A 27,343-nucleotide genomic window follows, 5' to 3' on the forward strand; every position below is an offset into this window, starting at 1 on the left:
AAACTTCCATCTCAAGACAGTAGAACAGAGCAGAATACCATGCCATGGGAAGGAACACTTCTTTCCCAGAAATGGGTGGAAGCACATTGTGCAACGAGGGTGGAGAGAAGGGAGCTGTTTCCGTTGTCTTGAGAAGGTATCTCTTCCCTATGCTTAGATAGCACCTCGTTTGGGCAGGAAATGACCTGCTCTCCTGGATATTGTGCACCCCAAAACACTGGAGAGATGAGACATTGCTAAGATAGTAACAGGAGCTTTTCTCTGGTCATTTCAATGTGCAAGTTTGTCCTTCCTCTGCTAGTTGCCATTGACCCATGTGTTCTCACAGAACAGCATGCCTAAAACTGCCCTCAGTGCTCCTGGTGCTCAGCACCTAATGTGTGGGCTGGGGGAAAAGGACTTCATTCCTCTTCAGGCCAAACACCACACTCACTCACAGCCTTCTTTCCCTCTGAGGTGTATAGCCATTTCAGATTTTAAGTGCTGAGATTAGAAATATAAATTTGGAATTTACATGTGACATAATCACACATGTAAGGGCACATTATTATGATTCACTGTTTCCATATGCCCCTCAACTTTCTGTACACACCCCATTAAGGTGTCTGCTTCTTTATTCCTCAGAAGTGTCAAAGTGTGTTGGAATCAAAATTCAGTAAATTCCTCAATAATTTTTGTCATACTCATTTTAGATTTCTTAAGTTCTAAGTGATCATTCTAAAACAGGAAAGAAAAAAGTGTTTATGGTTTCCAGTTGGACAAAAAATTTGCATAATAACAAGTCATTGGGAAGCAAAAATTGGGGAGGGAGGTGCAGAAGTCAGGTCTCTAGACAGAGTTGTCTTTGGTGATGTCTCCTGTCCTTTCAGGAAACTGCCAATTGGTGAGCTTATCACATAGGACAGAGAACAAATGCTGACTACACAGGGTAAAAACCCAACTCTTCTGGCCCTTTGTTTTTCAAAGGAAGATTACGTCCCCAGTATAGCCCCCATATTCATGCCCAGGCCACCAGGAAGAAGCCAGGAGTTACAGAAGGACAGGCAGAAACATGATGAAAAACACTGCAGGCCACTTCTTGTGCAGGCCTTTGGGCAAATGCCTATAAGAACTCAAGAGTCAGTCCCACCCTGATGGGAAGGGTGGTGCTTGAAGAGGAGAAAACCTCTGTGTGGGAAGGGGGCACACAGAGGAGTGTCTGAGTAAGCAGAAGGAAGGGACAATTATCACAAATCAGCTCCTTGTCTCCTTTGTTTCAGAACATGACTAACTCATGACTTCAGTGAATTCACATCCAGGCTTATTGTGTTGGGATCATCAAGGCTGGAAGGCAAGAGAATTTCTCCATGACTAAAGGAAGCCAAAGAAGCAATCTTCATGTTTCATACCTTTAAGAGGCTGGGGCTGATCTCACTATTTGTAAAGATCAGCCCTTCCCAATCTGCAAGCTCACCTTCCAGGACGGAGCCCAACCCATTTCCACCATATATAAACTGCTGCCGGGAGGTTCATCTCACAGATCTGCTCCTCTCAGCCCTACCCTTCAGCCTCTCACACTTTCTTCAGCCTTCTCCTCTTCAGAAACCATGTCTAGCAAATCTACCATGAGGAGCCAAAGCATCAGCCACCGTGGCTTCAGCGCCAGCTCAGCCAGAGTCCCAGGGGTCTGCCGCTCTGGCTTCAGCAGTGTCTCCGTGTCCCGCTCCAGGGGCAGTGGTGGCTTTGGTGGAGCGTGTGGAGGAGCCGGCTTTGGCAGCAGGAGCCTCTATGGCCTGGGTGGCTCCAAGAGGATCTCCATCGGAGGGGGCAGCTGCGCCATCAGTGGCGGATATGGTGGCAGAGTTGGAGGCGGCTTTGGCTATGGAGGTGGAGCCTCAAGTGGATTTGGTTTTGGTGGTGCAGCTGGTGGTGGCTTTGGGCTCGGTGGTGGACCTGGCTTTGCTGGTGGCTATGGGGGCTCTGGCTTCCCTGTGTGCCCTCCTGGAGGCATCCAAGAGGTCACCGTCAACCAGAATCTCCTCACTCCTCTGAACCTGCAAATCGACCCCACCATCCAGAGGGTGAGGACTGAGGAGCGAGAGCAGATCAAGACCCTCAACAACAAGTTTGCCTCCTTCATTGACAAGGTGAGCCATGAGCATCTTTCTCCACTGGGAATCCAGAGTCCCCAAACTAGACAACCAACCAGTGTCCTACTAGGGGAGACTCAGGAGGAAGGGAGGGAGAAGGGGACTGGGACTCGCTCTCCCCTGAGATGCCAGTTGGGCTCCATGTTCACAACAGGCAGAAGGTGATGGAAATCATTTAAAACCACTGGGTCTCTTAAGTATCCATCACTCCCAGGGAAGAATATTCTACTTTTGATAAGCATGAAGCAAAGAAGGCAGTGAGAGAATGGAATGGGTTAGCTTTCCCTTCTGGAGATTCCTAGAGATTAAAAAATAATGCCAGCAGAAATCTCCTCGAGGACTCTGGGCATGAGGAAAGAGTCAGAAAAAGAAAAGAAAAGGACATCTGCCTGGCTTAGAAGAAAAAGACCTAGAAACATTTATATAGCCATAGGAATACTAACTGTGTAGAACCAGAGCATGACCATTAAGATGTTTCTTGTAGAGGGCAACCATGTACTAAAACAGAAGTTACTGGAGTCCAATCATTAGCTACATTGGATTTAATTGTTAGATTCTACACATTTAATATGCTTTTAGCTGAAGTACAATTTTAAAAAATCTGTGCAACATAATGGGGAAATATATGATTGTGTTTTTCAATGAAAAGAAAAGAACTGTTAAACGTCATTGATAAGCAGCATAACTTACCTAGTGAGAAGACTTCATATGTCCATGGAAGAATTTCACACAGCATCACTGGAGTGGGAAGGCATTAGGTTTGTGGGTCCAACACTGTCAGCCTGAGCCTCTGTATATGCTGTGTAGTAGCCCAGGTGCGTGCTGGGTGACACCCCAGGCGTGCCTGGGCACCTGACAATGTCTACCTCTTTCTCCTTTGCTTTCTCCGGCAAATAATCACCTTGTCTTCCTCCAGGTGCGGTTCTTGGAGCAACAGAACAAGGTCCTGGACACCAAGTGGACTCTGCTCCAGGAGCAGGGCACCAAGACTGTGAGGCAGAACCTAGAGCCCTTGTTTGAACAGTACATCAACAACCTCAGGAGACAGCTGGACAGCATCCTGGGGGAGAGGGGCCGCCTGGACTCAGAGCTGAGGAACATGCAGGACACAGTGGAGGACTTCAAGAACAAGTGAGTTCAAGGAGAAAAGGGGCTTCAGTTCCCTGAAGCAGACGCTTGAAGACTGCCAGGTGACCAGGTCCAGATGTGGGCATGGCTCCATAGGGAAACAGGTCCATGGAAATGAAAATCACAATCATTGTCCCAAAACAACCCCCAAAGAACAAATGGGCCATAGAGGTGGGTGGGAGAGGAAAAGATATGAGGAATTGGGGGAACACACACACACACACACACACACACACACACACACACACACAAAAGGTGTGGGGGGGGTCAGTGGCAGGAAAACTCAATTTGGACCTATCTGTTTTGTGGAAAGTGGGGATCCCAGGCTGATCTTGCTGTATTATCTCCATCTCTGGCTCAATTATGTCTTACCTTGTTCTAATTCTAGATATGAAGATGAAATCAACAAGCGCACAGCAGCAGAGAATGAATTTGTGACTCTGAAGAAGGTGAGCTGATGAAGATCAGGGGATCATGTTCCTTTGTAGAGGGGGAGGACTCTGGGTCTCTGCACACATCCAAGAGGGGAATAGAGGGGGAGACTCAAAGGTGTGGAGACTGGGAAGGAGGGCTCAGCTGATTCCAAGTTGTTGGCTTATTCCCCAGGATGTGGATGCTGCCTACATGAATAAGGTTGAACTGCAAGCCAAGGTAGATGCTCTCACAGATGAGATCAACTTCACCAGAGCCCTGTATGACGCAGTAAGCATCACCACTCCTCTTTTATTTGTTGTGATGGAACTCTGCAAAGGGTGGGAAATCTTGGGACTGGATACATCAGTCAGTGCCACAGGAAAAGATGATCTGACCATCTTCTGCTCTGCAGGAGCTGTCTCAGATGCAAACCCATGTCTCAGACACTTCCGTGGTCCTGTCCATGGACAACAACCGTAACCTGGACCTGGACAGCATCATCGCTGAAGTCAAAGCCCAATATGAGGAGATCGCTCAGAGGAGTCGGGCTGAGGCTGAGTCCTGGTACCAGAGCAAGGTGAGCCTTGAGTTGACAGCCGCCCAGGAATGCCCGTGTCCCCTACCTGATCACTAGTGAGGCTACAGACTTTGCAGGGAAATTTGCTATAAGGAAGCTGATATTTTCTCATAAGACGTGTACCCTGCCCTCTTAGACCAGGCATTTACAGAATTTATGTCCAAATTTGATAAGTCAAGAACCCAAGTCACTAGATAAAGACCTAGTGTTCTTTGCTTTTGTCCTTTCCCTGATCCTGGCTCTCAGAAACAGGATACAGAACATTGTTGGTCCACAAATGAACTAGGCAGACAGTGTTCCATTAGAGAGAGGGTCTGTGATCAATGTACAGTATCCAATGACCTTGGACCACGTCAACTTTCCCTTAAAACCCTTGTGGAGAAACCACTGGCTTCATGGTCCAAATGTGTTAAATGCCTTGTTTGGAAGGCAAGCCACTGTTGGGATGTGAAAGCCCATATACACCATCTTCTCTCTCTCTCTCTCTCTCTCTCCCTGGATTTCAGTATGAGGAGCTTCAGCTTACAGCAGGCAGACACGGGGATGACCTGCGCAACACCAAGCAGGAGATTTCTGAGATCAACCGCATGATCCAGAGGCTGAGATCCGAGATCGACCATGTCAAGAAGCAGGTATGGTGGGGGGCTCTCGAGAGGAAAAACATCCTTTCCTTGCTACACCACTAGGTGGTCTTCAGCCACCTTTGGGAAATGCTCGGAATTGAGGGAACAGCAGAGAGAGCGGAGAACACACAGCTCCCACCTTTGAGAATTCCCACAGATCAGGGCACATTGATCCAACTCTACAGAATGATACAGTCACATCTCAAGAATAATCCCAGTCAGTCAGATGTAAAAAGATAGTCTTGGGGCTTTTAAAAGAGATTAGTTAAAACAAAAGGTTGTTTTATGAATATATGAAACAAGTCAGTAAAGAAAAGAGGTCAGGACGAGGCAAGATTGCTTCAAATCTGCTCAAGATTCAACGGAAAAAGAAAGTTGAGCAAGGACCAAAGGTGAAGATCAGTGTTGCCCAAGTGTGATAGAATCTGTTAGGAGTGAGGAAGTCAAGATCTCCACAGCTAGATGTGAAGCTCATCTGCTTAAATGAGGATGTTCCTAATTTTGTATAAGTTAGTGTGGCATCCACGTGAGATCACCAGAAGAGATCCTTGTCTGGCTTTGAAGATGGCACTCAAAAGAAATGAGTAGGACCATTTCTTCCAAATCTGCTGGCATTTTGTCCAGTATAGTGCAGGGAGGTTAAAAAAGGGCACAGGTTTTCTCATGTGGCTCCCAGACTAACTCATTTGTGCAGAACAGAGAAAGACTGGACAAAAAGAGGAAGAAGGCCCTTTCTATGATATTGGACTCTGGAACTCTTCCTCACTAGCAAGAAGTGTGTTTAGTATCCTCTGGAGGACTAAATCTCGAGTTCATCCTGCCTATGTTCCTCCTCTAGTGTGCCAACCTGCAGTCCGCCATTGCTGATGCTGAGCAGCGTGGGGAGATGGCCCTCAAAGATGCCAAGAACAAGCTGGCTGATTTGGAGGATGCCCTGCAGAAGGCCAAGCAGGACATGGCCAGGTTGCTGAAGGAGTACCAGGAGCTGATGAATGTTAAACTGGCCCTGGATGTGGAGATCGCCACCTACAGGAAGCTGCTGGAGGGCGAGGAGTGCAGGTAGGTAACTTACCACACAAGCCCCTCAAACATCCTGGATCCAGGTTTAGGATGTTGGGCCATGAGCACAAGTTGAAGGCACCCTAGTTATGGCCATAGCGGCTACTCTCAGAGAACCATTTCCAAGGCAGCTTCCCCATGGGCTATCCTCACATCAAGGCTTCCCACTCTGGTCCCTTGGTAGCTCTCTGAGGTCTCATGTCCCCCCGTGTCTTCTCCCTTCCTAGGCTGAGTGGCGAAGGCGTTGGACAAGTCAACATCTGTAAGTACCTTTGCTCACCTCCTTCCCTTGCCCTTGTGCTCCTCTGAGTGGACTGAAGCTGGCAGAATGAGCTCACTGTGTCCTGTGTGTCTTTGTCCCTCTCTCCTTCACAGCTGTGGTGCAGTCCACTGTGTCTGGAGGCTATGGCAGTGCTGGTGGCTATGGCAGTGCCAGCGGTATGGGCGGTGGCTCAGGCCTGGGCGGAGGCAGCGGCTACTCCTATGGCAGCAGCCACAGCCTTGGAGCTGGCTTCAGTTCCAGCAGTGGCAGAGGCATGGGGGGTGGCTTCAGCTCCTCTGGAGGTAGCAGTTCCACCATCAAGTATACCACCACCTCATCTTCCAGCAGGAAGAGCTACAAGCACTAAGTCCTGCCGTTGGCTCTTGGTCCCACGTTGTCCCCGTCTATAGCGGCATTGCCCTCTCTTGGGCCTCTTCTCTCTTGCCTCTGATTTCTCTTACTTTCTGAGTTTGAGCTGAAGTTGCTGAGCACCTTCATGTCACCTCACTGTCTCTACCTTCCCCACTTGAGCTTCCATTGCTCCCCATCAGAAGGTCACTGCCTGGATCTTGGTTCAGAATAAGGCAACTTCTTGCTTTTACTGGCCCAGGAATTCCCATCTTTCAAACATTGAGATCCTCCCTCACAATGGTTATGAAAGCACAAGTAATCAGGTGTGTGATAAACATGGTTTGTATCTCTGTGACATTTTCTGTTCTTTGCTCTCTTCTAATTGCAATAAAGCAGATTTATATTATAATTTATGGTGTAGTATTGTCTTGCTTTATCACTTTTAAATCTTTAGCTTCTTCATTGCACAAGTGTCTTATCATGTGATAGATACTCCCAATACCCATGTACTTTACTCTCTTCCTTCAGACAGTTTCAACAAACTGCCGTTTGGTATCCTGATGTTCAGAATTCCTTCCCAGATCAGATTCCATATACATTTTTGGCAAATGGAGTGGCAAGGATCTGGCCTACCATCATTAAAAAGTTATTTTTACTGCCTGTATTACGTAATAGTAGCTTAGTTTCTCTAACTTAGTCTCTAAGACTTCTCTGCCACTTGCCCAGTGGCTACCCATAATGCCCAAAGAAATATGTTATCTTCCCAATTACAGCAAAAGACCATTGGCAAGAGAATAAGATATTTGATTTTTGCTTGTAATTGCCTTCATGACCTAGAAACTTGCCTGACAAGGTGTATGAAGAATAATTAAAATGTGTATATCCCTGAACTGGAATTATACTTCTAGAAATGTATCCTGAGAAAATAGTACAAATGCAGGAGGGTATATGTATGTCGATGTGAATTCCAACGATCTTCACAATATGAAAAAATTGAAAACTCTGTAGCTGGACAAATTAAGGGTCCAAAAATGCAGGCACAAAACTTATATGCGGATTTCTTGAAATGTGAAGGCAGAACGAGAATAGAAATTCCCTCTTCCTTAACTCATAAGGCTTTCATGGTGGCTCAAAGAAGCCAAGTCCTGTTGCTCTGGCGAGATGGTCCCACATCCCTTCTAGGTGTGCCCTGGCCCGCTTTGACTTCTAAGAATGGTTAAGGGAAAACAGGATACAGTGCAAGGATGGTCTGTTAACTTCTATTTCCCGAGGGCCAGTTACTGTTTCCAGTCCGTTTTCTCCATGCCCCTAACCCCAACTCTCAGTACAAGAGAAATTCTCAAGGATTGGCTAATTTATTAAGGTATTTCTGGATCCCGCTGTATCAGTACTTTGCTGTGTTCTCCTCTAACCATTCCTGCAGGGAGCAGAGGTAGCCTTTCATTTAGGCACTGACTCACTTTCTGCACAGGATTTATCTAATACCAGATTTATGACATTTGGCTTCCAAAATCTAAGCCCACTCACCACACAACTAATATTCCCATGAAGAATAATGGAAAGTAAAATAATTGGCAAAAACAGACACATGAAAAAGTGCTCCAAATCACTTGGCATCAGGGAAATACAAATCAAAACCACAATGAAATATCACCTCACACCAGGCAGAATGACTAAAATTAACAAGTCAGGAAATGATAGATGCTGGCGAGGATGCGGGGAAAGGGGAATCCTCCTACACTGTTGGTGGGAATGCAAGCTGGTGCAACTACTCTGGAAAACAGCATGGAGGTTCCTCAAAAAGTTGAAAATAGAACTATCCTATGACCCAGCAATTGCACTACTGGGTATTTACCCTAAAGATAAAAACGTAGTGATCCAAAGGGGCACATGCACCCGAATGTTTATAGCAACAATGTCCACAATAGTCAAACTATGGAAAGAACCTAGATGTCCATCAACAGATGAATGGATAAAGAAGATGCGGTATATATATACACAATGGAATACTATGCAGCCATCAAAAGAAATCTTGCCATTTGCGATGACATGGGTGGAACTAGAGGGTATCATGCTTAGTGAAAAAAGTAAATCAGAGAAAGACAACTATCATATGATCTCCCTTATATGAGAAAGTGGAGATGCAACATGGGGAGTTAGGGGGGTAGGAGAAGAATAAATGAAACAAGATGGGATCGGGAGGGAGACAAACCATAAGAGACTCTTAATCTCACAAAACAAACTGAGAGTTGCTGGGGGGCGGTGGGGAGGGAGAGGGTGGTGGGGTTATGGACATTGGAGAGGGTATGTGCTATGCTATGGTGAGTGCTGTAAAGTGTGTAAACCTGGCGATTCACAGACCTGTACCCCTGGGAATAAAAATACATTACATGTTTATTTAAAAAAATTTTTAAAAACAACTAAAAAAATAATTGGCAAAGAATTTTATCTGGGATATAGCAATACACAGAAATGAAGTTAAAAACCTGTATATGCTGAGAGAAATAAGCCAAGCAGAGAGAGTCAATTATCATATGGTTTCCCTTTTTTGTGGAGCATAACAAAGAGCATGGAGGACAAGGGGAGACAGAGAGGAGAAGGGAGTTGAGGGAAAATGGAAGGGGAGGTGAACCATGAGAGACTATGGCTTCTGAAAAGCAATCTGAGGGTTTTGAAGAGGGGGGTGGGAGGTTGGGGGAACCAGGTGGTGGGTATTGCAGAGGACACAGATTGCATGGAGCACTGGGTGTCATGCAAAAATAACGAATACTGGTACGCTGAAAAATAAATTAAAATTTAAAAAACCTGTATATGCATATATGGATTTAAATTAAAATCATATGGTACAGGGACATCAAAACTATAATCAAGAAAAACTACAAACAACTCAATACTTACAAATTTGATAATTTAGATGAAATTGGCCAAATTAGAATGACACAAAACTACCAGAGTTTACACAAGGAGAAACAGATAATGATAATAGTCTTGTACCTATTGAAGAAATCAAATCAATAATATATAACCTTCCAAAAAAGAAAGTACCAGGCCTGGATATTTTCATGAGTTAATTCTACCAAAACAATGAAAAAAGAAATGGTACCAATACTTGACAATCTCTTCTAGAAAATAGAAACAGGAAGAACACTTTCTAACTCATTCTATGAGGACAGCATTACTTTAATATCAAAACCAGATAAAGATGTTTCCAGAAAAGTGAAGTACACTCCAATATTTATTCTGATCTTGGACATGAAGATGTTCAGCAAAATATTATCAAATTGAGTCCTATGATGTATAAAAGAATTCTACACCACAATGAATGAGGCTTATTATAGACATGCAAGGCTGAATCAACATTCAAAATCAATCAGTGTAATTCACCATAGAAAAGGCTAAAGAATAAAAATCATATGGTTATATTAATAAATGCAGAAAAAAATTACATAACATAATGTAACATCCATTCTTGATTTTTTTTTAAAAAGGCAACTCACCAAACAAGGAATAGAGGACAAGTTCCTAATCTTAATAAAGAACATTAAAAAAAATCTTATAGCGCATATCACACTTACTGGTGAGAGACTGGACCCTTTTTTCTGAGGTTGAGAATGAGACAAGCATGTGTTCTCTCTCCACTTTTATTCAACATTGTCTTGGAAGTTCCAGCCAGTGCAGTAAGATGAGAGAGAGCAATAAAAATTATACAGATTAGAAGTGAAGTAATAAAGCTGTCTTTATTCCCAGATGACATGATAGTCAATGTATAAATCTGAAAGATTTTGTCAAAAATCTCCTGGAATAAAAGCCAGTATAACAAAGTTGTAGTATACATCGTTACTATTTATTTTTTATTTTTTTTTTTTATTTTTTTATTTTTTATAAACATATACTATTTAAAAAGTCATTTGCGGGGCACCTGGGTTGGTTAAGTGACTGCCTTTGGCTCAGCTCAGGTGATGATCCCGGAGTCCTGGGATTGAGTACCACATCAGGTTCCCAGCTCCATGGGGAGTCTTCTTCTCCCTCTGACCATCTCTCTCATGCTCTCTCACTCTGTCTCTCTCTCTCTCTTTCAAATAAATAAATAAAACCTTTTTAAAAATAAATAAAATAAAAAGTCATTTGCTTTTTGATATACCAGTAGTAAAGAAGTGAATGTTGAAAATTTAAGAAGTATCATTCATAGTAGTACCAAAAGATTAAGTACTTAGGTATCAATCTAATAAACTATTAAGAGCATCTGTGTGTGGAAAATTATAAAATACTGATGAAAGAAATCAAAAGTGTAAGTGTAGAGTAGACATTGTATATTTATGGATTAGAAGATTCAGTATTATCAGATGTCAATTCTTCCCAATTTGCTATATAGATTCAACACAATTTCAATTGAAATTTTAGCAAGATCTTTTGTTGATTATCAACAAGTTGATGCTAAAATTTTTTTCTTTTTTTTAATTTATTTTTTATTTATTTTCAGCATAACAGTATTCATTATTTTTGCACCACACCCAGTGCTCCATGCAATCTGTGCCCTCTATAATACCCACCACCTGGTACCCCAACCTCCCACCCCCTGCCACTTCAAAACCCTCAGATTGTTTTCCAGAGCCCATAGTCTCATATGGAAAGGCAAAAGACTTTTGCAAGGTTAAATAAGTGAAGCACAGGATGACGTATTGAGGGCATTAAACTTTTCTCTGTGATACTGTAATGGTGAATTAACAACACTCTGAATTTGTTAAAAACTCACAGAATTTTGTAGTGAAAGAGTGAAATTTAATATTTGATATTTAAAAAGAGGGTGCCTGGGTAGTTTGGTTGGTTAAGCATATGCCTTTGGCTCAGGCAGGGTCCTGGGATCAAGCCCCATGTTGGGATCCCTGCTCGATGGGGAGCCTGCTCCTCCCTCTCGCTCTGATGGCCCTCCTGCTTGTGCTTGCTCTCTCTCTCTCTGTGTGCAAATTAAAAAGGAATAATTATAAGATTGAGCAATCCCAAGATGAAATGTAAAATGTGGAAAAAAGAACTACTGTATCACAGATGTATGAAACAACCTCACGGAAGGGGTTGGAGATAAAGCCTAACCTAAACAACTTTGGAAATGAGTGGAATCTGTAAGACTAAAGGCTAAGAGGAACTATACATACATGCTATGGTTGATAAGGTTGATTTCCATAGGGATAAGGTATAATAATTGTGAAGCCGTTATACACATATACTGCCATTAAAAAATTAAATAAATGGATGGCGTATGCTTAGAGCCAGGTTTCTCACTGTTGGTGCAAGTTTACATATAAGCAAAGGAAAAAGCTAAAATTATCTTTATGATAAAAATTAAACATGTAGACATCAGCATGGGTTTATGGTTAGTTTAGCATAGATACAGATGGTTACATAAGGTAACATTTATAGATATGTGTATATGCAGGAAATGCTAGAATGTACACATTGGTTTTTTTTACCTCCACCACCTAAGGGCACCTGGAAACAATGACACTCTAGTGGCACATCTAGCACCCAGATCTTGGTTTCTAATACCATGACCCATGTAAGTGTGATGGTTAATTTTATGCGTCAAGCTGACTAAGCCATAAGGTGCCCAGATATTTGGCCAAAATTCATTCTGGGTATTTATATCAGAAAGTTTTTAGATGAGATTAACATTTAAACTTGTAGTTTGTGTGGAGTTGAATGCCCTTCATAATGTGGGTGGGCTTTATCCAGTCTTCTGAAGGTCTGGAGAGAACAAAAGTCTGACCCTCCCCTAAAGAATCAATTCTCTTGCTTTGAGGGCCTTCAAACAGGGACATCAGCATTTCCTGGCTCTGCAACAGCTTGCCAGCCTTCAGACTTGAACTGGAACAGCAACTAAGCAGATTTTGGACTTGCCAGCCTCCATATCACACAAGTGAATGGCTTGTAATAAATCACTTTATATATAAATATATATATAATATATGCACATACAAATATCATATATAGATATAGATACATGCAAAAAAGATATATTATAAGGAACTAGTTCATGTGATTATATATTATATAAAAAGCATTTATTATATATATAAAACATTTACTATAGATTAATGATATATAACTATATGTATTTATATATAATTATCTGTGTTGTATATGTCATAAATCTATAATGTGTTTTTGTACATATATATGTTGTATATGTGTGTGTGTGTGTGCGTGTGTGTGCGCATGCATGCGCGTGTGTATCTGCTTGGCTCTGTTTCTTTGGAAAACCCTGACTAACACCATTAAGATTAAAGAAGGCTCCCTGGAGAAATGACGGATTCTAGGACTGGGATAAGAAATACACAAAATAACTCTAAAGCATCTTTCAGTGCCAAAAATTTAGGAAATAATAAAAAAGCCCACTGAAAGAGCTCCTAATGGTCAAACTGGAACAGTTTTTCTACCAGAAAGGAAGGGAGGAAGGAAGGAAGGAAGGAAGAGAGGGAGGAAGAAATATCTGATTGTAATGAAAATATAAAATAAATAATCATGAGCCCATACGGATACAAATAAATGATTAAATTAATTAATTAATGAGGGAAGATAGACTACTCTGGTGCAGAATTCCCAATTATTTACATAGGTGCCTCCCTTCCAGCAGAGAGTGAGTAACTCCGCCGCTCCCGAGTGTGAGCTCTGCATGCTTTTGTTCCAAAGAGTATGAAGGAAAGGGGTGAAAGAATAACTTCATAACGACCTTACAAAAATCTGAGAAACACTTCCTCAGCCAGATGATCAAGGTTAACATCAACAGTGATAGATCATGTCAATAGCATGTACCCTTGATAATATGTGATGAGAATGGCAATTCTCATTGCCAAAAACATCTTCCTCTCAAAATACCATAACATCAGGGTCATCATGAAAAAACAGGAGACAAAGCCCAATGGCCAAATGTGGAAATCTGCATAATATCTGGCCACTGCTCCTCAAAACTTTCAAGGTCATCAAAACAAGGAAAGCCTGACAAACAGTCTCAGACAAGAGTTAAGGAGACATAATGACTAAATGTAATGGAGTATCCTGGATGAGATCCTATAATAGAAAAAAGGACATCAGGTAAAAGCTAAAGAAATCCAAATAAAGTATGGACTAGTTAATAATAATAATAAAATATACATTCCTTCAATGTGACAAATGCACCATACTAATGTGAGGTATTAATAATTGGGAAATTGGGTGTGTGGGGATACAGGACCTCTCTGTATTATCTTCACAATTTTTTAATAAATCTAAAATTGTTTTAAAGTAAAAAGTTTATTACAAATGTGCTTAAGGTGTGGGGCTCAAAGTATTTTTAACTAATGCCAAATTTGTAAGCAAAATTACAATACAAATAAGGTGGGGAGAGAGAGACAGAAGCAGAGAAATAATTGAAGGACATATGCTAAAACAATAATACTGATTATCTCAAGTTGGTATAAACCTAAATAACCTGTATTAATTTTAAGTTGTGTACTTTCTGAATATTTAAATGTTGAACATATATCCTTTTCATCATTGAAACATATTTCAAAAAAAGGAAAAAGAAAGTTTCTGCCAATGATGTCCTAATTATAGGAGATCTGAGATTAAATGTGGTTATGCTTTTTGGTACAAAGGGAGAAGAGATTTATTTAAATCTTGATTTAAAGCCCTTGTGAAGAAAATATTGGATTTTATTCCTTTCCCCCACTGAGAACTGAATAAGAGGGAATGGATTTCTTTTGCAACAACAAAGACTTGTTCTTGAGGCAAGGATTGAGCCCTCAGAACCAATGGTGATTAGATACTAGATTTGGTTCCTAAGAAGCCTAACCAGTTGCCTTCTTCAGTACAGAGTCCAATTATCTGGAAAAGATAGAAAACACATCTTTTTAATAACACTCTCAAGTAGAAGAACTTTTAGCTAGTTAGACAGCATACCCAAAGTCTACCATACCTGCATCCTCTGTGGTTCAGCATGATTGAGAGTGGGCAGTCCAATGTAGATTCCAGCTGCACTTAGGTAGAATCCTGAGCACATCCCTATGCGTGGAATCACATCTCATAGCAGGGAAGGCTGCAGCATAATCAGGGGAGGGAACGCTTCAGAAAGGGTTTAAGAGCAGGCTGCTCTTCTCTGCCCTGCTCCCTGCTCCAGGAGGCAATCCCTACAGACTTCCTTGCTAACTACCTATTCATCGTATTTGACTTTATGAAAAGCTGGCAGTTGATCCAAGGATGGGATGACAAAGGGTTGAAGTATCTCTGGAAGTAGCTGTACCCTTTTGACCATGACTCCTGTCGGGCAGTCCCTTCTCAACGTTTTCACTTACTAGAGTAGGGATGGGGCAGGAAAAGCATCCTCTTTAGGTCTTGGAGGCATGCCCACTCAAAGGCTCCATTTCTCCCAACCATTTTACAGTCCCCAACCTCTTCATGCTCTTTTAGCAGGCCACTTCTTTAAGGCTACTGTCATCTGTGTCTGTACTCCTCTCATTGAAGAAACTCATTACCATCAGTTGTGGTAATGAAAGACCTTACGTTCCTGCTTCTTTCTGAAACCACCAGCCTAGAATTTGGATGCTCAAGAAAGTTTTCTTTCACCTCTTTCTCTCTCTCCATTCTCTTTACCTAATTTGTTTTTCTTTGTAGTACTTGGAGAAAGTAGGCCTAGAGAAATCACAAGCTGCATTCAGTAGATTTATTTTTAATCATAACATTGATAATGTTACTTTTATACTATCTTAAGTATGGCGCAGAACAAAGCAAATAAATAATATGTTTATGTCATTCAGGACAAAGATTTTAGGGTGAGAAACAATAAATACAGGTATAGAATCATCCTGTAAATTTCTGTTTGAATTGAAAATATTACTACAAACTTTTGATTTGTTTTTAAATATATTCTTACATCTTTCCTAGTTCTGTCCATTGAAAATATTTCAAGGGGCACCTGGGTAGCTCAGTTGGTTAAAGCCTCTGCCTTCGGCTCAGGCCATGATCCCAGGGTCCTGGGATTGAGCCCCATATCAGGCTCTCTGCTCAGTGGGAAGCCTGCTTCCCCATCTCTCTCTCTCTGCCTGCCTCTCTGCCTACTTGTGATCTCTGTCTATCAAATAAATAAATGAAATCTTAAATAAATACATAAGTAGAAAATATTTCAAAACAGAGACAGCCCAGTAACAGTGAGGGCTCCTATCATCCAAATTCGAGTTTATGAATATTATTTCCCAATAAAGGAAACCACAGTTATTTGGCAAAATGACTGATTTCATGTCTGTTGCAAGGTAAGTACAAGGTAAGCAGGAGACATCTCATCACAGAAAATAAGGAAGTTATTAAAGTTGAGTGGGTCTTGTCAAAAGAACACAGAAGCCAATCTGAAAAACTTCCATTGGCCTAAAATGGGACACCTTAAGCACCTGAAGGCTGCAATGGACTAAAACATATCAAATATATATATTTTTTTAGACTATGAATTTATAATTATATAAAAAAATAAAACAAATTACCAAACTAAAATCTTCCTTGATTACCTTTGGAAATTGCTGGACTCCCAATCCATTAGTCTAAAAAGTGATTTTTTTTTTTTAAAGATCTTATTTATTTTATTTGACAGACAGAGATTACAAGTAGGCAGAGAGGCAGGCAGAGAGAGAGAGAGAGAGGAGGAAGCAGGCTCCCTGCTGAGCAGAGAGCCCGATGCGGGACTCGATCCCAGGACCCTGAGATCATGACCTGAGCCGAAGGCAGCGGCTTAACCCACTGAGCCACCCAGGCGCCCCTAAAAAGTGATTTTTAAAAGGGAAAGAATCAAGTACTTCTTTTGACTCTCCTGGATGAATTAACTATTAGTTTACCTAAATAGTAAACCTGAAGAGTCTTTCTTCATAGATGATCCCTGGCTAATAAATACAGAGGCAGGATGATAAAATCAGAAAGTTGCCTTTGTGCAGCCCCTAATGAAATAGTGAGTCTAGGGAGATATCAATGAATACTACAATCTTAGATGAACTTTACTGTGTGCTTTTCAGTGGAGGGAGGGAGCCAAACCACAGAAGTCCCCTGATCAGTCTTTATGTTGCTAAAAATTGGACAACTAGTACTGTGTACCTCATGGTCTATGTAAAGGAATACAGAGCACAACTAGTGCTAATCGTGCCTGAAACAATGGAGATAAATCTAATTGACTGCAGCACAGATACTGTTACACAGGAACACTGGGGCTAGAATTTACGTGACACCAATGGGAGACAACAAATCAAATCTAGCATGTAGACATTCTATAGAAAAAAATAATTTCTCTACAAATCAATGGCCCAGGAAAGAAAAAGAAAGAGTTTGTTATCAAACCAAAGAAACCTAACAGACATAGCTGTCAAGTGCAATATGTCAACCAAGTTAGCATGTTGCTTCCAGCAAAACAGGATCAAATGACTGTTTCCTTTGCTGTGCAGAAGCTTTTGATCTTTTTTTTAAAAAAATTTTTTCAACTTATTTATTTTCAGAAAAACAGTATTCATTATTTTTTCACCACACCCAGTGCTCCATGCAATTCGTGCCCTCTATAATACCCACCACCTGGTACCCCAACCTCCCACCCACCCGCCAATTCAAACCCCTCAGATTGTTTTTTAGAGTCCATAGTCTCTCATGGTTCACCTCCCCTTCCAATTTCCCCCAACACCCTTCTCCTCTCTAACTCCCCATGTCCTCCTTGCTATTTGTTATGCTCCACAAATAAGTGAAACCATATGATAATTGACTCTCTCTGCTTGACTGATTTCACTCAGCATACTCTCTCCCAGTCCCATCCATGTTGCTACAAAAGTTGGGTATTCATCCTTTCTGATGGAGGCATAATACTCCAGAGTGTATATGGATCATATCTTCCTTATCCATTCATCCGTTGAAGGGCATCTTGGTTCTTTCCACAGTTTGGCGACCGTGGCCATTGCTGCTATAAACATTGGGGTACAGATGGCCCTTCTTTTCACTCCATCTGCATCTTTGGGGTAAATACCCAGGGGTGCAACTGCAGGGTCATAGGGAAGTTCTATTTTTAATTTCTTGAGGAATCTCCACACTGCTCTCCAAAGAGGCTGCACCAACTTGCATTCCCACCAACAGTGGAAGAGGGTTCCCCTTTCTCCACATCCTCTCCAACACATGTTGTTTCCTGTCTTGCTAATTTTGGCCATTCTAACTGGTGTAAGGTGATATCTCAATGTGGTTTTAATTAGAATATCCCTGATGGCTCGTGATGATGAACATTTTTTCATGTGTCTGATAGCCATTTGTATGTCTTCATTGGATTAGTCTCTGTTCATATCTTCTGCCAATTTTTTGATATGTTTGCCTGTTTTGTATGTGTTGAGTTTGAGGAGTTCATTATAGATCCTGGATATCAACCTTTTGTCTGTACTGTCATTTGCAAATATCTTCTCCCATTCCGTCGGTTGACTCTTTGTTTTTTTGACTCTTTCTTTTGCTGTGCAGAAGCTTTTGATTTTGATGAAGTCCCAAAAGTTTACTTTCTCTTTTGTTTCCTTTGCCTTTGGAGACATATTTTGAAAGAAGTTGTTGTGGCTGATATCGAAGAGATTACTGCCTATGTTCTCCTCTAGGATTCTGATGGATTCCTGTCTCACATTGAGGTCTTTTATCCATTTTGAGTTTATCTTTGTGTACGGTGTAAGAGAATGGTCGAGTTTCATTCTTCTCCATATAGCTGCCCAGTTTTCCCAGCACCATTTATTGAAGAGACTGTCTTTTTTCCACTGTATATTTTTTCCTGTTTTGTCGAAGATTATTTGCCCATAGAGTTGAGGGTCCATATCTGGGCTCTCTACTCTGTTCCACTGGTCTATGTATCTGTTTTTATGCCAGTACCATGCTGTCTTGGTGATCACAGCTTTGTAGTAAAGCTTGAAATCAGGTAATGTAATGCCCCCAGTTTTATTTTTGTTTTTCAACATTTCCTTAGTGATTCAGTGTCTCTTCTGATTCCATACAAATTTTTGGATTATTTGCTCCAGCTCTTTGAAGATTACCAGTGGAATTTTGATCAGAATGGCATTAAAAGTATAGATTGCTCTAGGCAGTATAGACATTTTAACAATGTTTATTCTTCCTATCCAAGAGCATGGAATGGTCTTCCATCTTTTTGTGTCTTCTTCAATTTCTTTCATGGGTGTTCTGTAGTTCCTCGAATACAGATCCTTTACCCAAATGACATCCTTGAGATAATCAGAGAAATTCAAATGGAGGTGGCTATTAGATATCATTTACAAAGTCCTATTCACAAAAGATTGTTGCTGAAGAGAGCTATAGGGCTTTTATGCAGTTAAATTTAAAAAGCTCTTATTCCTTAGACCTGCCTGCAACTATTCACAAGTGAACTGCTTTTATGTCTGGATTTCCTTTAAGTTACTTCAAAAAAAGTAGTAGAGGATTTAGATATAAAAAGAAGGGGGATTGAGGAAACAATAATGAGAAAACATTGATAATTGTTTAACCTGGGTGATTGGTACCTGGTAGTTTCTATGCTATTCTCTGTGATTGAATGTACTCAAAATGTTCACTGATAAAAATTTCATTTAAGCAATTAATCGAGTTGTCACACTGAGGAAAGCATTTAATTTAGGGTTTAATTCCTACTGACAGGAAATATGATGTCCTATAGAAAACTGTCGGGTGACTCCCAATCTGGCTCTGGGGAAGAGAGGCCCTGAGGACAAAGACGTCTGCACTGAATATAATTGTTTCCATGCAGTGTGAGAGAGGAAAAAGTAATATTTCTACTTTAAGTTATTAGCTTGATATTTTGGTTAGTATGATATTTTAAATACAAATATGTGAACGGGAGACTTCTGAATGGAATGTAGCAGAAGAGAAAGAGGCATTTCCCGCTTCTCAGAAATTACCTGAAAACAAGAAGAACAAGAAACACAAAGGTAAACCCCACCCTCAACCATCAAAATGAAAACATCTTAAATTCCCTAAATTAAAAAAAAAAAAAGAACAATATTCTCTCAGAAATAGAGACTCGGCAAGCACAGCTGTTGAGAAAACTCAGAGAGAAGATGGCCACAGCCACAGATCTCAGTGAAGAACACTCTCCACCAATTGATAAATCAAAACCAAGGAGCCTGGTAACCACGAAGGAACAGCAAACAAAGCTAATGCTGGTTTCCCTACATGCCAGCCACTGCTGACTCACTGAGCTCCTGCCAAGTCACCATAAAGGACACTTCATCAAGTGCAAATCCACAATTCCCTTGTCTGCAACAGTCAGAACTGGGTGTGTGGGCGGGAGGCAGGACCCCATTTGTCATGAAGGTTCTAGAAACTGTGAAGGCAGAGCTGAATAAGGAATCAGTCGAGGCCTATTGGCAGCATTTTATTGGGAAGAAAAGAAGGCTGAGAATGAATTGTGAGCCACTCTCCAATTTGTTGGTTTGTCTGATTTAAAGCATAAAGGAAATATTCCCACAGCTCTGTGTTATAATGAGAATCCCTGTTAGCCTGGCTATAGCTCTAGCCCCTATCCCAGAAGACTTCCTATAAGTGGCAGATCCAGAGGGGTTCACTTCTTTCAAAGATGAGCAATGGTCAGGAAGGAACCATTCCAGGACCTTAATAGATATCTTATATTTAAGCAAACAAACAAAAACAAAACAAAACAAACAAACAAACAAACAAACAAAAAAAACGGGGAACAGGAAAAACAAGAGGCACATGAAAAACACTCAACAGAAAAAAGTTCCAATAAAATATTACCCAAATCTCAATGACATAGACACCATGATACAATAAAAGAATGAACAAATGAATGGGATAATACAGGAGAAAATGTGAGCTTGTAGAGCTCAGAAAAGGAGCAAAGAAACAAGACATCCCTAATAGAAATGAAGACAGAGCTGGAAGCAGACAAGGAGACCAAGGTGCTGCTGAATGTACAGTAATGATGTAGAAGGGGAGGCAGGGAGAGGGGAGGGGAGCAAGAAGGCAGGAAGCAGCCATCCTAGAGCATTGAAGGAGACTGAAGAGAAAACACCAATAAATACAACACAGGTGTAGCTGAAAAGAGAATATATGGGTGGGGTTTATATATACATAAGTATGCATACAATATATACTTTTTTAACAATAGGGGCACACTCTCTACATATACGCTCCTGCCCAATATCTCTCTCCATCTCTCTCTCATAAACACACACACACACACACCACATACGCTAGGAAAAACACAGAAATATATCCAAATGAGGTTACTACAAAGATACACAGAAACTGGGAATGCTGCTTGCATCCATATATTGGCTGGTGGGACAATAACCTGGAGCATGTATTTGTTTCTTGAATATCTATGACTTCTTCAATTTTTGAATATACAAATAAGTGTATAAGTAGTAATATTCAATATAAATAGACAATGTACTACATCTACCTCTGGAACGTTTAAATATATAGCGTATTAAGTTTTTGGTTTTAACTATCACTTTATGGGATATAAATAGAACACAGTAGGGTGTTAAGTGAGACATCCTGTATATGCTGTAAGAAAACTTCAAGAATGAAACAAAGCATGGGACAAATAACCTGGTTTCTTTAACAAATAAACTGTAAGAAAATTATGAAAGAGATCCAATGACTAAAAAGAGTTGAGATATATGATCTAAAATACATATCACCCACATACAACATGTATAGAGCTTATTTGGGTCCTGGTATGGAAAACCAAAATATAAAACATAAATAATCCTGACAGGACTATTTGAAAATTAAATAGATACTTGGTAATGTTAATGAATATATAAACTTTAGAGATATGAAAATGATATTTTGGTTATATTTTTCTAAACAGTCTCTCATTTAGTCATAAATATGAAGTGATATACCAAAGAGACAATATGGTCTCTGGTATTCATTTTCAAATAATTTACAGTTGCTAAGGAATAGGGTGGGAATATGGAAGCTGTAAGATGGACCATGAGATAATGGCTTTATAAAGCCAGTTGATAAGAACATAGGAACTGAATATCTTGTTATTTTACTCCTCTCTGTGGGTAAAATTTTACATAAAAGGAAAAAAGTCATATTTAACTTTATTAATTATGAAAAAAACAAGAATATTTTTATGATGGCATATGCAATAGAATATTTCTATCTCCTATCTCTGCTGGGTACAACACAGGTGGAGCAGAGAGCACTTAGTATGTTCTGATGCACAAGCATAACATGCAGATCCTTTGTCTGAGACAGTGACTAACTCCTAGCTCAGTGAATTAAGAATGGTCTCATTGTACTGAGATCAAGTCAAAGCTGGAAGACAGGAGATATTTTTCCCTGACTAAAGGAAGCCAAAAATGCAATCTTCATATTTCATAACTTTTCTAATAATCCAGATGTGACATCACTGTTTGTAAAGCCCAGCCCTTCCCAATCTGCAAGCTCACCTTCCAGGACGGAGCCCAACCCATTTCCACCATATATAAACTGCTGCCGGGAGGTTCATCTCACAGATCTGCTCCTCTCAGCCCTACCCTTCAGCCTCTCACACTTTCTTCAGCCTTCTCCTCTTCAGAAACCATGTCTAGCAAATCTACCATGAGGAGCCAAAGCATCAGCCACCGTGGCTTCAGCGCCAGCTCAGCCAGAGTCCCAGGGGTCTGCCGCTCTGGCTTCAGCAGTGTCTCCGTGTCCCGCTCCAGGGGCAGTGGTGGCCTCGGTGGAGCGTGTGGAGGAGCCGGCTTTGGCAGCAGGAGCCTCTATGGCCTGGGTGGCTCCAAGAGGATCTCCATCGGAGGGGGCAGCTGTGCCATCAGTGGCGGATATGGTGGCAGAGTTGGAGGCGGCTTTGGCTATGGAGGTGGAGCCTCAAGTGGATTTGGTTTTGGTGGTGCAGCTGGTGGTGGCTTTGGGCTCGGTGGTGGACCTGGCTTTGCTGGTGGCTATGGGGGCTCTGGCTTCCCTGTGTGCCCTCCTGGAGGCATCCAAGAGGTCACCGTCAACCAGAATCTCCTCACTCCTCTGAACCTGCAAATCGACCCCACCATCCAGAGGGTGAGGACTGAGGAGCGAGAGCAGATCAAGACCCTCAACAACAAGTTTGCCTCCTTCATTGACAAGGTGAGCCACGAGCACCTGTCTCCACTGGGAATCCAGAGTCCCCAAACTAGACAACCAACCAGTGTCCTACTAGGGGAGACTCAGGAGGAAGGGAGGGAGAAGGGGACTGGGACTCGCTCTCCCCTGAGATGCCAGTTGGGCTCCATGTTCACAACAGGCAGAAGGTGATGGAAATCATTTAAAACCACTGGGTCTCTTAAGTATCCATCATTCCCAGGGAAGAATATTCTACTTTTGATAAGCATGAAGCAAAAGAAGGCAGTGAGAGAATGGAATGGGTTAGCTTTCCCTTCTGGAGATTCCTAGAGATTAAAAAATAATGCCAGCAGAAATCTCCTCGAGGACTCTGGGCATGAGGAAAGAGTCAGAAAAAGAAAAGAAAAGGACATATGCCTGGCTTAGAAGAAAAAGACCTAGAAATATTTATATAGCCATAGGAATACTAACTGTGTAGAACCAGAGCATGACCATTAAGATGTTTCTTGTAGAGGGCAACCATGTACTAAAACAGAAGTTACTGGAATCCAATCATTAGCCACATTGGATTTAATTGTTAGATTCTACACATTTAATATGCTTTTAGCTGAAGTACAATTTTAAAAAAACTGTGCAACATAATGGGGAAATATATGATTGTGTTTTTCAATGAAAAGAAAAGAACTGTTAAACGTCATTGATAAGCAGCATAACTTACCTAGTGAGAAGACTTCATATGTCCATGGAAGAATTTCACACAGCATCACTGGAGTGGGAAGGCAATAGGTTTGTGGGTCCAACACTATCAGCCTGAGCCTCTGTATATGCTGTGTAGTAGCCCAGGTGCGTGCTGGGTGACACCCCAGGCGTGCCTGGGCACCTGACAATGTCTACCTCTTTCTCCTTTGCTTTCTCTGGCAAATAATCACCTTGTCTTCCTCCAGGTGCGGTTCTTGGAGCAACAGAACAAGGTCCTGGACACCAAGTGGACTCTGCTCCAGGAGCAGGGCACCAAGACTGTGAGGCAGAACCTGGAGCCCTTGTTTGAACAGTACATCAACAACCTCAGGAGACAGCTGGACAGCATCCTGGGGGAGAGGGGCCGCCTGGACTCAGAGCTGAGGAACATGCAGGACACAGTGGAGGACTTCAAGAACAAGTGAGTTCAAGGAGAAAAGGGGCTTCAGTTCCCTGAAGCAGACACTTGAAGACTGCCAGGTGACCAGACCAGATGTGGCATGGCTCCGTATGGAAACAGGTCCATGGAAATGAAAATCACAATCATTGTCCCAAAACAACCCCCAAAGAACAAATGGGCCATAGAGGTGGGTGGGAGAGGAAAAGATATGAGGAATTGGGGGAACACACACACACACACACACACACACACACACACACAAAAGGTGTGTGTGGGGGGTCAGTGGCAGGAAAACTCAATTTGGACCTATCTGTTTTGTGGAAAGTGGGGATCCCAGGCTGATCTTGCTGTATTATCTCCATCTCTGGCTCAATTATGTCTTACCTTGTTCTAATTCTAGATATGAAGATGAAATCAACAAGCGCACAGCAGCAGAGAATGAATTTGTGACTCTGAAGAAGGTGAGCTGATGAAGATCAGGGGATCATGTTCCTTTGTAGAGGGGGAGGACTCTGGGTCTCTGCACACATCCAAGAGGGGAATAGAGGGGGAGACTCAAAGGTGTGGAGACTGGGAAGGAGGGCTCAGCTGATTCCAAGTTGTTGGCTTATTCCCCAGGATGTGGATGCTGCCTACATGAATAAGGTTGAACTGCAAGCCAAGGTAGATGCTCTCACAGATGAGATCAACTTCACCAGAGCCCTGTATGACGCAGTAAGCATCACCACTCCTCTTTTATTTGTTGTGATGGAACTCTGCAAAGGGTGGGAAATCTTGGGACTGGATACATCAGTCAGTGCCACAGGAAAAGATGATCTGACCATCTTCTGCTCTGCAGGAACTGTCTCAGATGCAAACCCATGTCTCAGACACTTCCGTGGTCCTGTCCATGGACAACAACCGTAACCTGGACCTGGACAGCATCATCGCTGAAGTCAAAGCCCAATATGAGGAGATCGCTCAGAGGAGTCGGGCTGAGGCTGAGTCCTGGTACCAGAGCAAGGTGAGCCTTGAGTTGACAGTTGCCCAGGAATGCTCGTGTCCCCTACCTGATCACTAGTGAGGCTACGGACTTTGCTGGGAAATCTTCTATAAGGAAACTGATATTTTCTCATAAGACATGTACCCTGCCCTCTTAGACCAGGCATTTACAGAATTTATGTCCAAATTTGATAAGTCAAGAACCCAGGTCACTAGATAAAGACCTAGTGTTCTTTGCTTTTGTCCTTTCCCTGATCCTGGCTCTCAGAAACAGGATACAGAACATTGTTGGTCCACAAATGAACTTGGCAGACAGTGGTCCATTAGAGAGAGGGTCTGTGATCAATGTACAGTATCCAAAGACCTTGGACCACATCAACTTTCCCTTAAAACCCTTGTGGAGAAACCACTGGCTTCATGGTCCAAATGTATTAAATGCCTTGTTTGGAAGGCAAGCCACTGTTGGGATGTGAAAGCCCATATACACCCTCCTCTCTCTCTTTCTCTCTCTCTCTCTCTCTCTCCCTGGATTTCAGTATGAGGAGCTTCAGCTTACAGCAGGCAGACACGGGGATGACCTGCGCAACACCAAGCAGGAGATTTCTGAGATCAACCGCATGATCCAGAGGCTGAGATCCGAGATCGACCATGTCAAGAAGCAGGTATGGTGGGGGACTCTGGAGAGGAAAAACATCCTTTCCTTGCTACACCACTAGGTGGTCTTCAGCCACCTTTGGGAAATGCTCGGAATTGAGGGAACAGCAGAGAGAGCGGTGAACACACAGCTCCCACCCTTGAGAATTCCCACAGATCAGGGCACATGGATGCCAACTCTACAGAATGATACAGTCACATCACAAGAATAATCTCAGTTAGTCAGACGTGAAAAGATAGTCTTAGGACTTTTAAAGAGGTTACTTAAGGAGACTGGTTGTTTTAGAAATAATAAGAAACAAGTCAGGAGGGCGCCTGGGTGGCTCGGTGGGTTAAGCCGCTGCCTTCGGCTCAGGTCATGGTCCCAGAGTCCTGGGATCGAGTCCCATGTCTGGCTCTCTGCTCAGCAGGGAGCCTGCTTCCCTCTCTCTCTCTCTGCCTGCCTCTCTGTCTACTTGTGATCTCTGTCTGTCAAATAAATAAATAAAATCTTTAAAAAAAAAAAAAAAAGAAACAAGTCAGGAAAGAATAAAGGAGGCCAGAAGGGGGGTACAATTGCGTCAAATCTGCTCAAGATTCAACGTAAAAAGAAAGTTGAGCAAGGACCAAAGGTGAAGATCCGTAGTTCCCAAGGGTGATAGAATCTGTTAGGAGTGAGGAAGTCAAGATCTCCACAGCTAGATGTGAAACTCATCTGCTTAAGTGAGGATGCTCCTAATTTTATATATTAGTGTAATTTTATATCTTAGTTAGTGTGGCATCCACATGAGGTCAACAGAAGAGGTTCCAGTCTGGCTTTGAAGACAGCACTCAAAAGAAATGAGTAGGTACATTTCTTCTAAATCTGCTGGTATTTTGTCCAGTATAGTGCAGGGAGGTTAATAAAGGGCACAGGTTTTCTCATGTGACTCCCAGACTAGCTCATTTGTGCAGAACAGAGAAATACTGGGCAAAAAGAGGAAGAAGGCCCTTTCTATGATATTGGACTCTGGAACTCTTCCTCACTAGAAAGAAGTGTGGTTAGTCTCCTCTAGAGGACTGAATCTCAAGTTCATCCTGCCTGTGTTCCTCCTCTAGTGTGCCAACCTACAGTCTGCCATCGCTGATGCTGAGCAGCGTGGGGAGATGGCCCTCAAGGATGCCAAGAACAAGCTGGCTGGGCTGGAGGATGCCCTGCAGAAGGCCAAGCAGGACATGGCCAGGTTGCTGAAGGAGTACCAGGAGCTGATGAATGTTAAACTGGCCCTGGATGTGGAGATCGCCACCTACAGGAAGCTGCTGGAGGGCGAGGAGTGCAGGTGGGTAACTCATCACACAAGCCCCTCAAACATCCTGGATCCAGGTTTAGGATGTTGGGCCATGAGCACAAGTTGAAGGCACCCTAGTTATGGCCATAGCGGCTACTCTCAGAGAACCATTTCCAAGGCAGCTTCCCCATGGGCTATCCTCACATCAAGGCTTCCCACTCTGGTCCCTTGGTAGCTCTCTGAGGTCTCATGCCCCCCATGTCTTCTCCCTTCCTAGGCTGAGTGGCGAAGGCGTTGGACAAGTCAACATCTGTAAGTACCTTTGCTCACCTCCTTCCCTTGCCCTTGTGCTCCTCTGAGTGGACTGAAGCTGGCAGAATGAGCTCACTGTGTCCTGTGTGTCTTTGTCCCTCTCTCCTTCACAGCTGTGGTGCAGTCCACCGTGTCTGGAGGCTATGGCAGTGCTGGTGGCTATGGCAGTGCCAGCGGTATGGGCGGTGGCTCAGGCCTGGGCGGAGGCAGCGGCTACTCCTATGGCAGCGGCCACAGCCTTGGAGCTGGCTTCAGTTCCAGCAGTGGCAGAGGCATGGGGGGTGGCTTCAGCTCCTCTGGAGGTAGCAGTTCCACCATCAAGTACACCACCACCTCATCTTCCAGCAGGAAGAGCTACAAGCACTAA

General features: G+C 42.4%; 2 protein-coding genes across 4 annotated transcripts; both read left to right on the plus strand.

Annotated features, from left to right (window-relative positions):
* Positions 1–1,580: 1,580 nt before the first annotated feature.
* Positions 1,581–6,559, plus strand: LOC131837922 (keratin, type II cytoskeletal 6A-like). Of its 2 annotated transcripts, none has more exons than XM_059183578.1 (9): positions 1,581–2,126; positions 3,046–3,260; positions 3,646–3,706; positions 3,864–3,959; positions 4,084–4,248; positions 4,755–4,880; positions 5,710–5,930; positions 6,158–6,192; positions 6,306–6,559. In XM_059183578.1, the coding sequence occupies exons 1-9, from the start codon at positions 1,587–1,589 to the stop codon at positions 6,557–6,559; spliced, it is 1,713 nt and encodes a 570-aa protein (XP_059039561.1). In that variant the 5' UTR covers positions 1,581–1,586. The 2 variants fall into 2 exon arrangements, with proteins under 2 accessions (XP_059039561.1, XP_059039560.1); XM_059183577.1 differs by having other exon boundaries at positions 1,587–2,126; positions 6,158–6,211; positions 6,289–6,559.
* Positions 6,560–22,122: 15,563 nt separating this feature from the next.
* Positions 22,123–27,343, plus strand: LOC131838726 (keratin, type II cytoskeletal 6A). Of its 2 annotated transcripts, none has more exons than XM_059185267.1 (9): positions 22,123–22,668; positions 23,589–23,803; positions 24,183–24,243; positions 24,401–24,496; positions 24,621–24,785; positions 25,300–25,425; positions 26,495–26,715; positions 26,942–26,976; positions 27,090–27,343. In XM_059185267.1, exons 1-9 carry the CDS (start codon positions 22,129–22,131, stop codon positions 27,341–27,343), a joined length of 1,713 nt encoding a protein of 570 aa, XP_059041250.1. In that variant the 5' UTR covers positions 22,123–22,128. The 2 variants fall into 2 exon arrangements, with proteins under 2 accessions (XP_059041250.1, XP_059041249.1); XM_059185266.1 differs by having other exon boundaries at positions 22,129–22,668; positions 26,942–26,995; positions 27,073–27,343.

The sequence above is a fragment of the Mustela lutreola genome, chromosome 8 (assembly GCF_030435805.1).
Source record: "Mustela lutreola isolate mMusLut2 chromosome 8, mMusLut2.pri, whole genome shotgun sequence".
Taxonomy (NCBI): Eukaryota; Metazoa; Chordata; class Mammalia; order Carnivora; family Mustelidae; genus Mustela; species Mustela lutreola.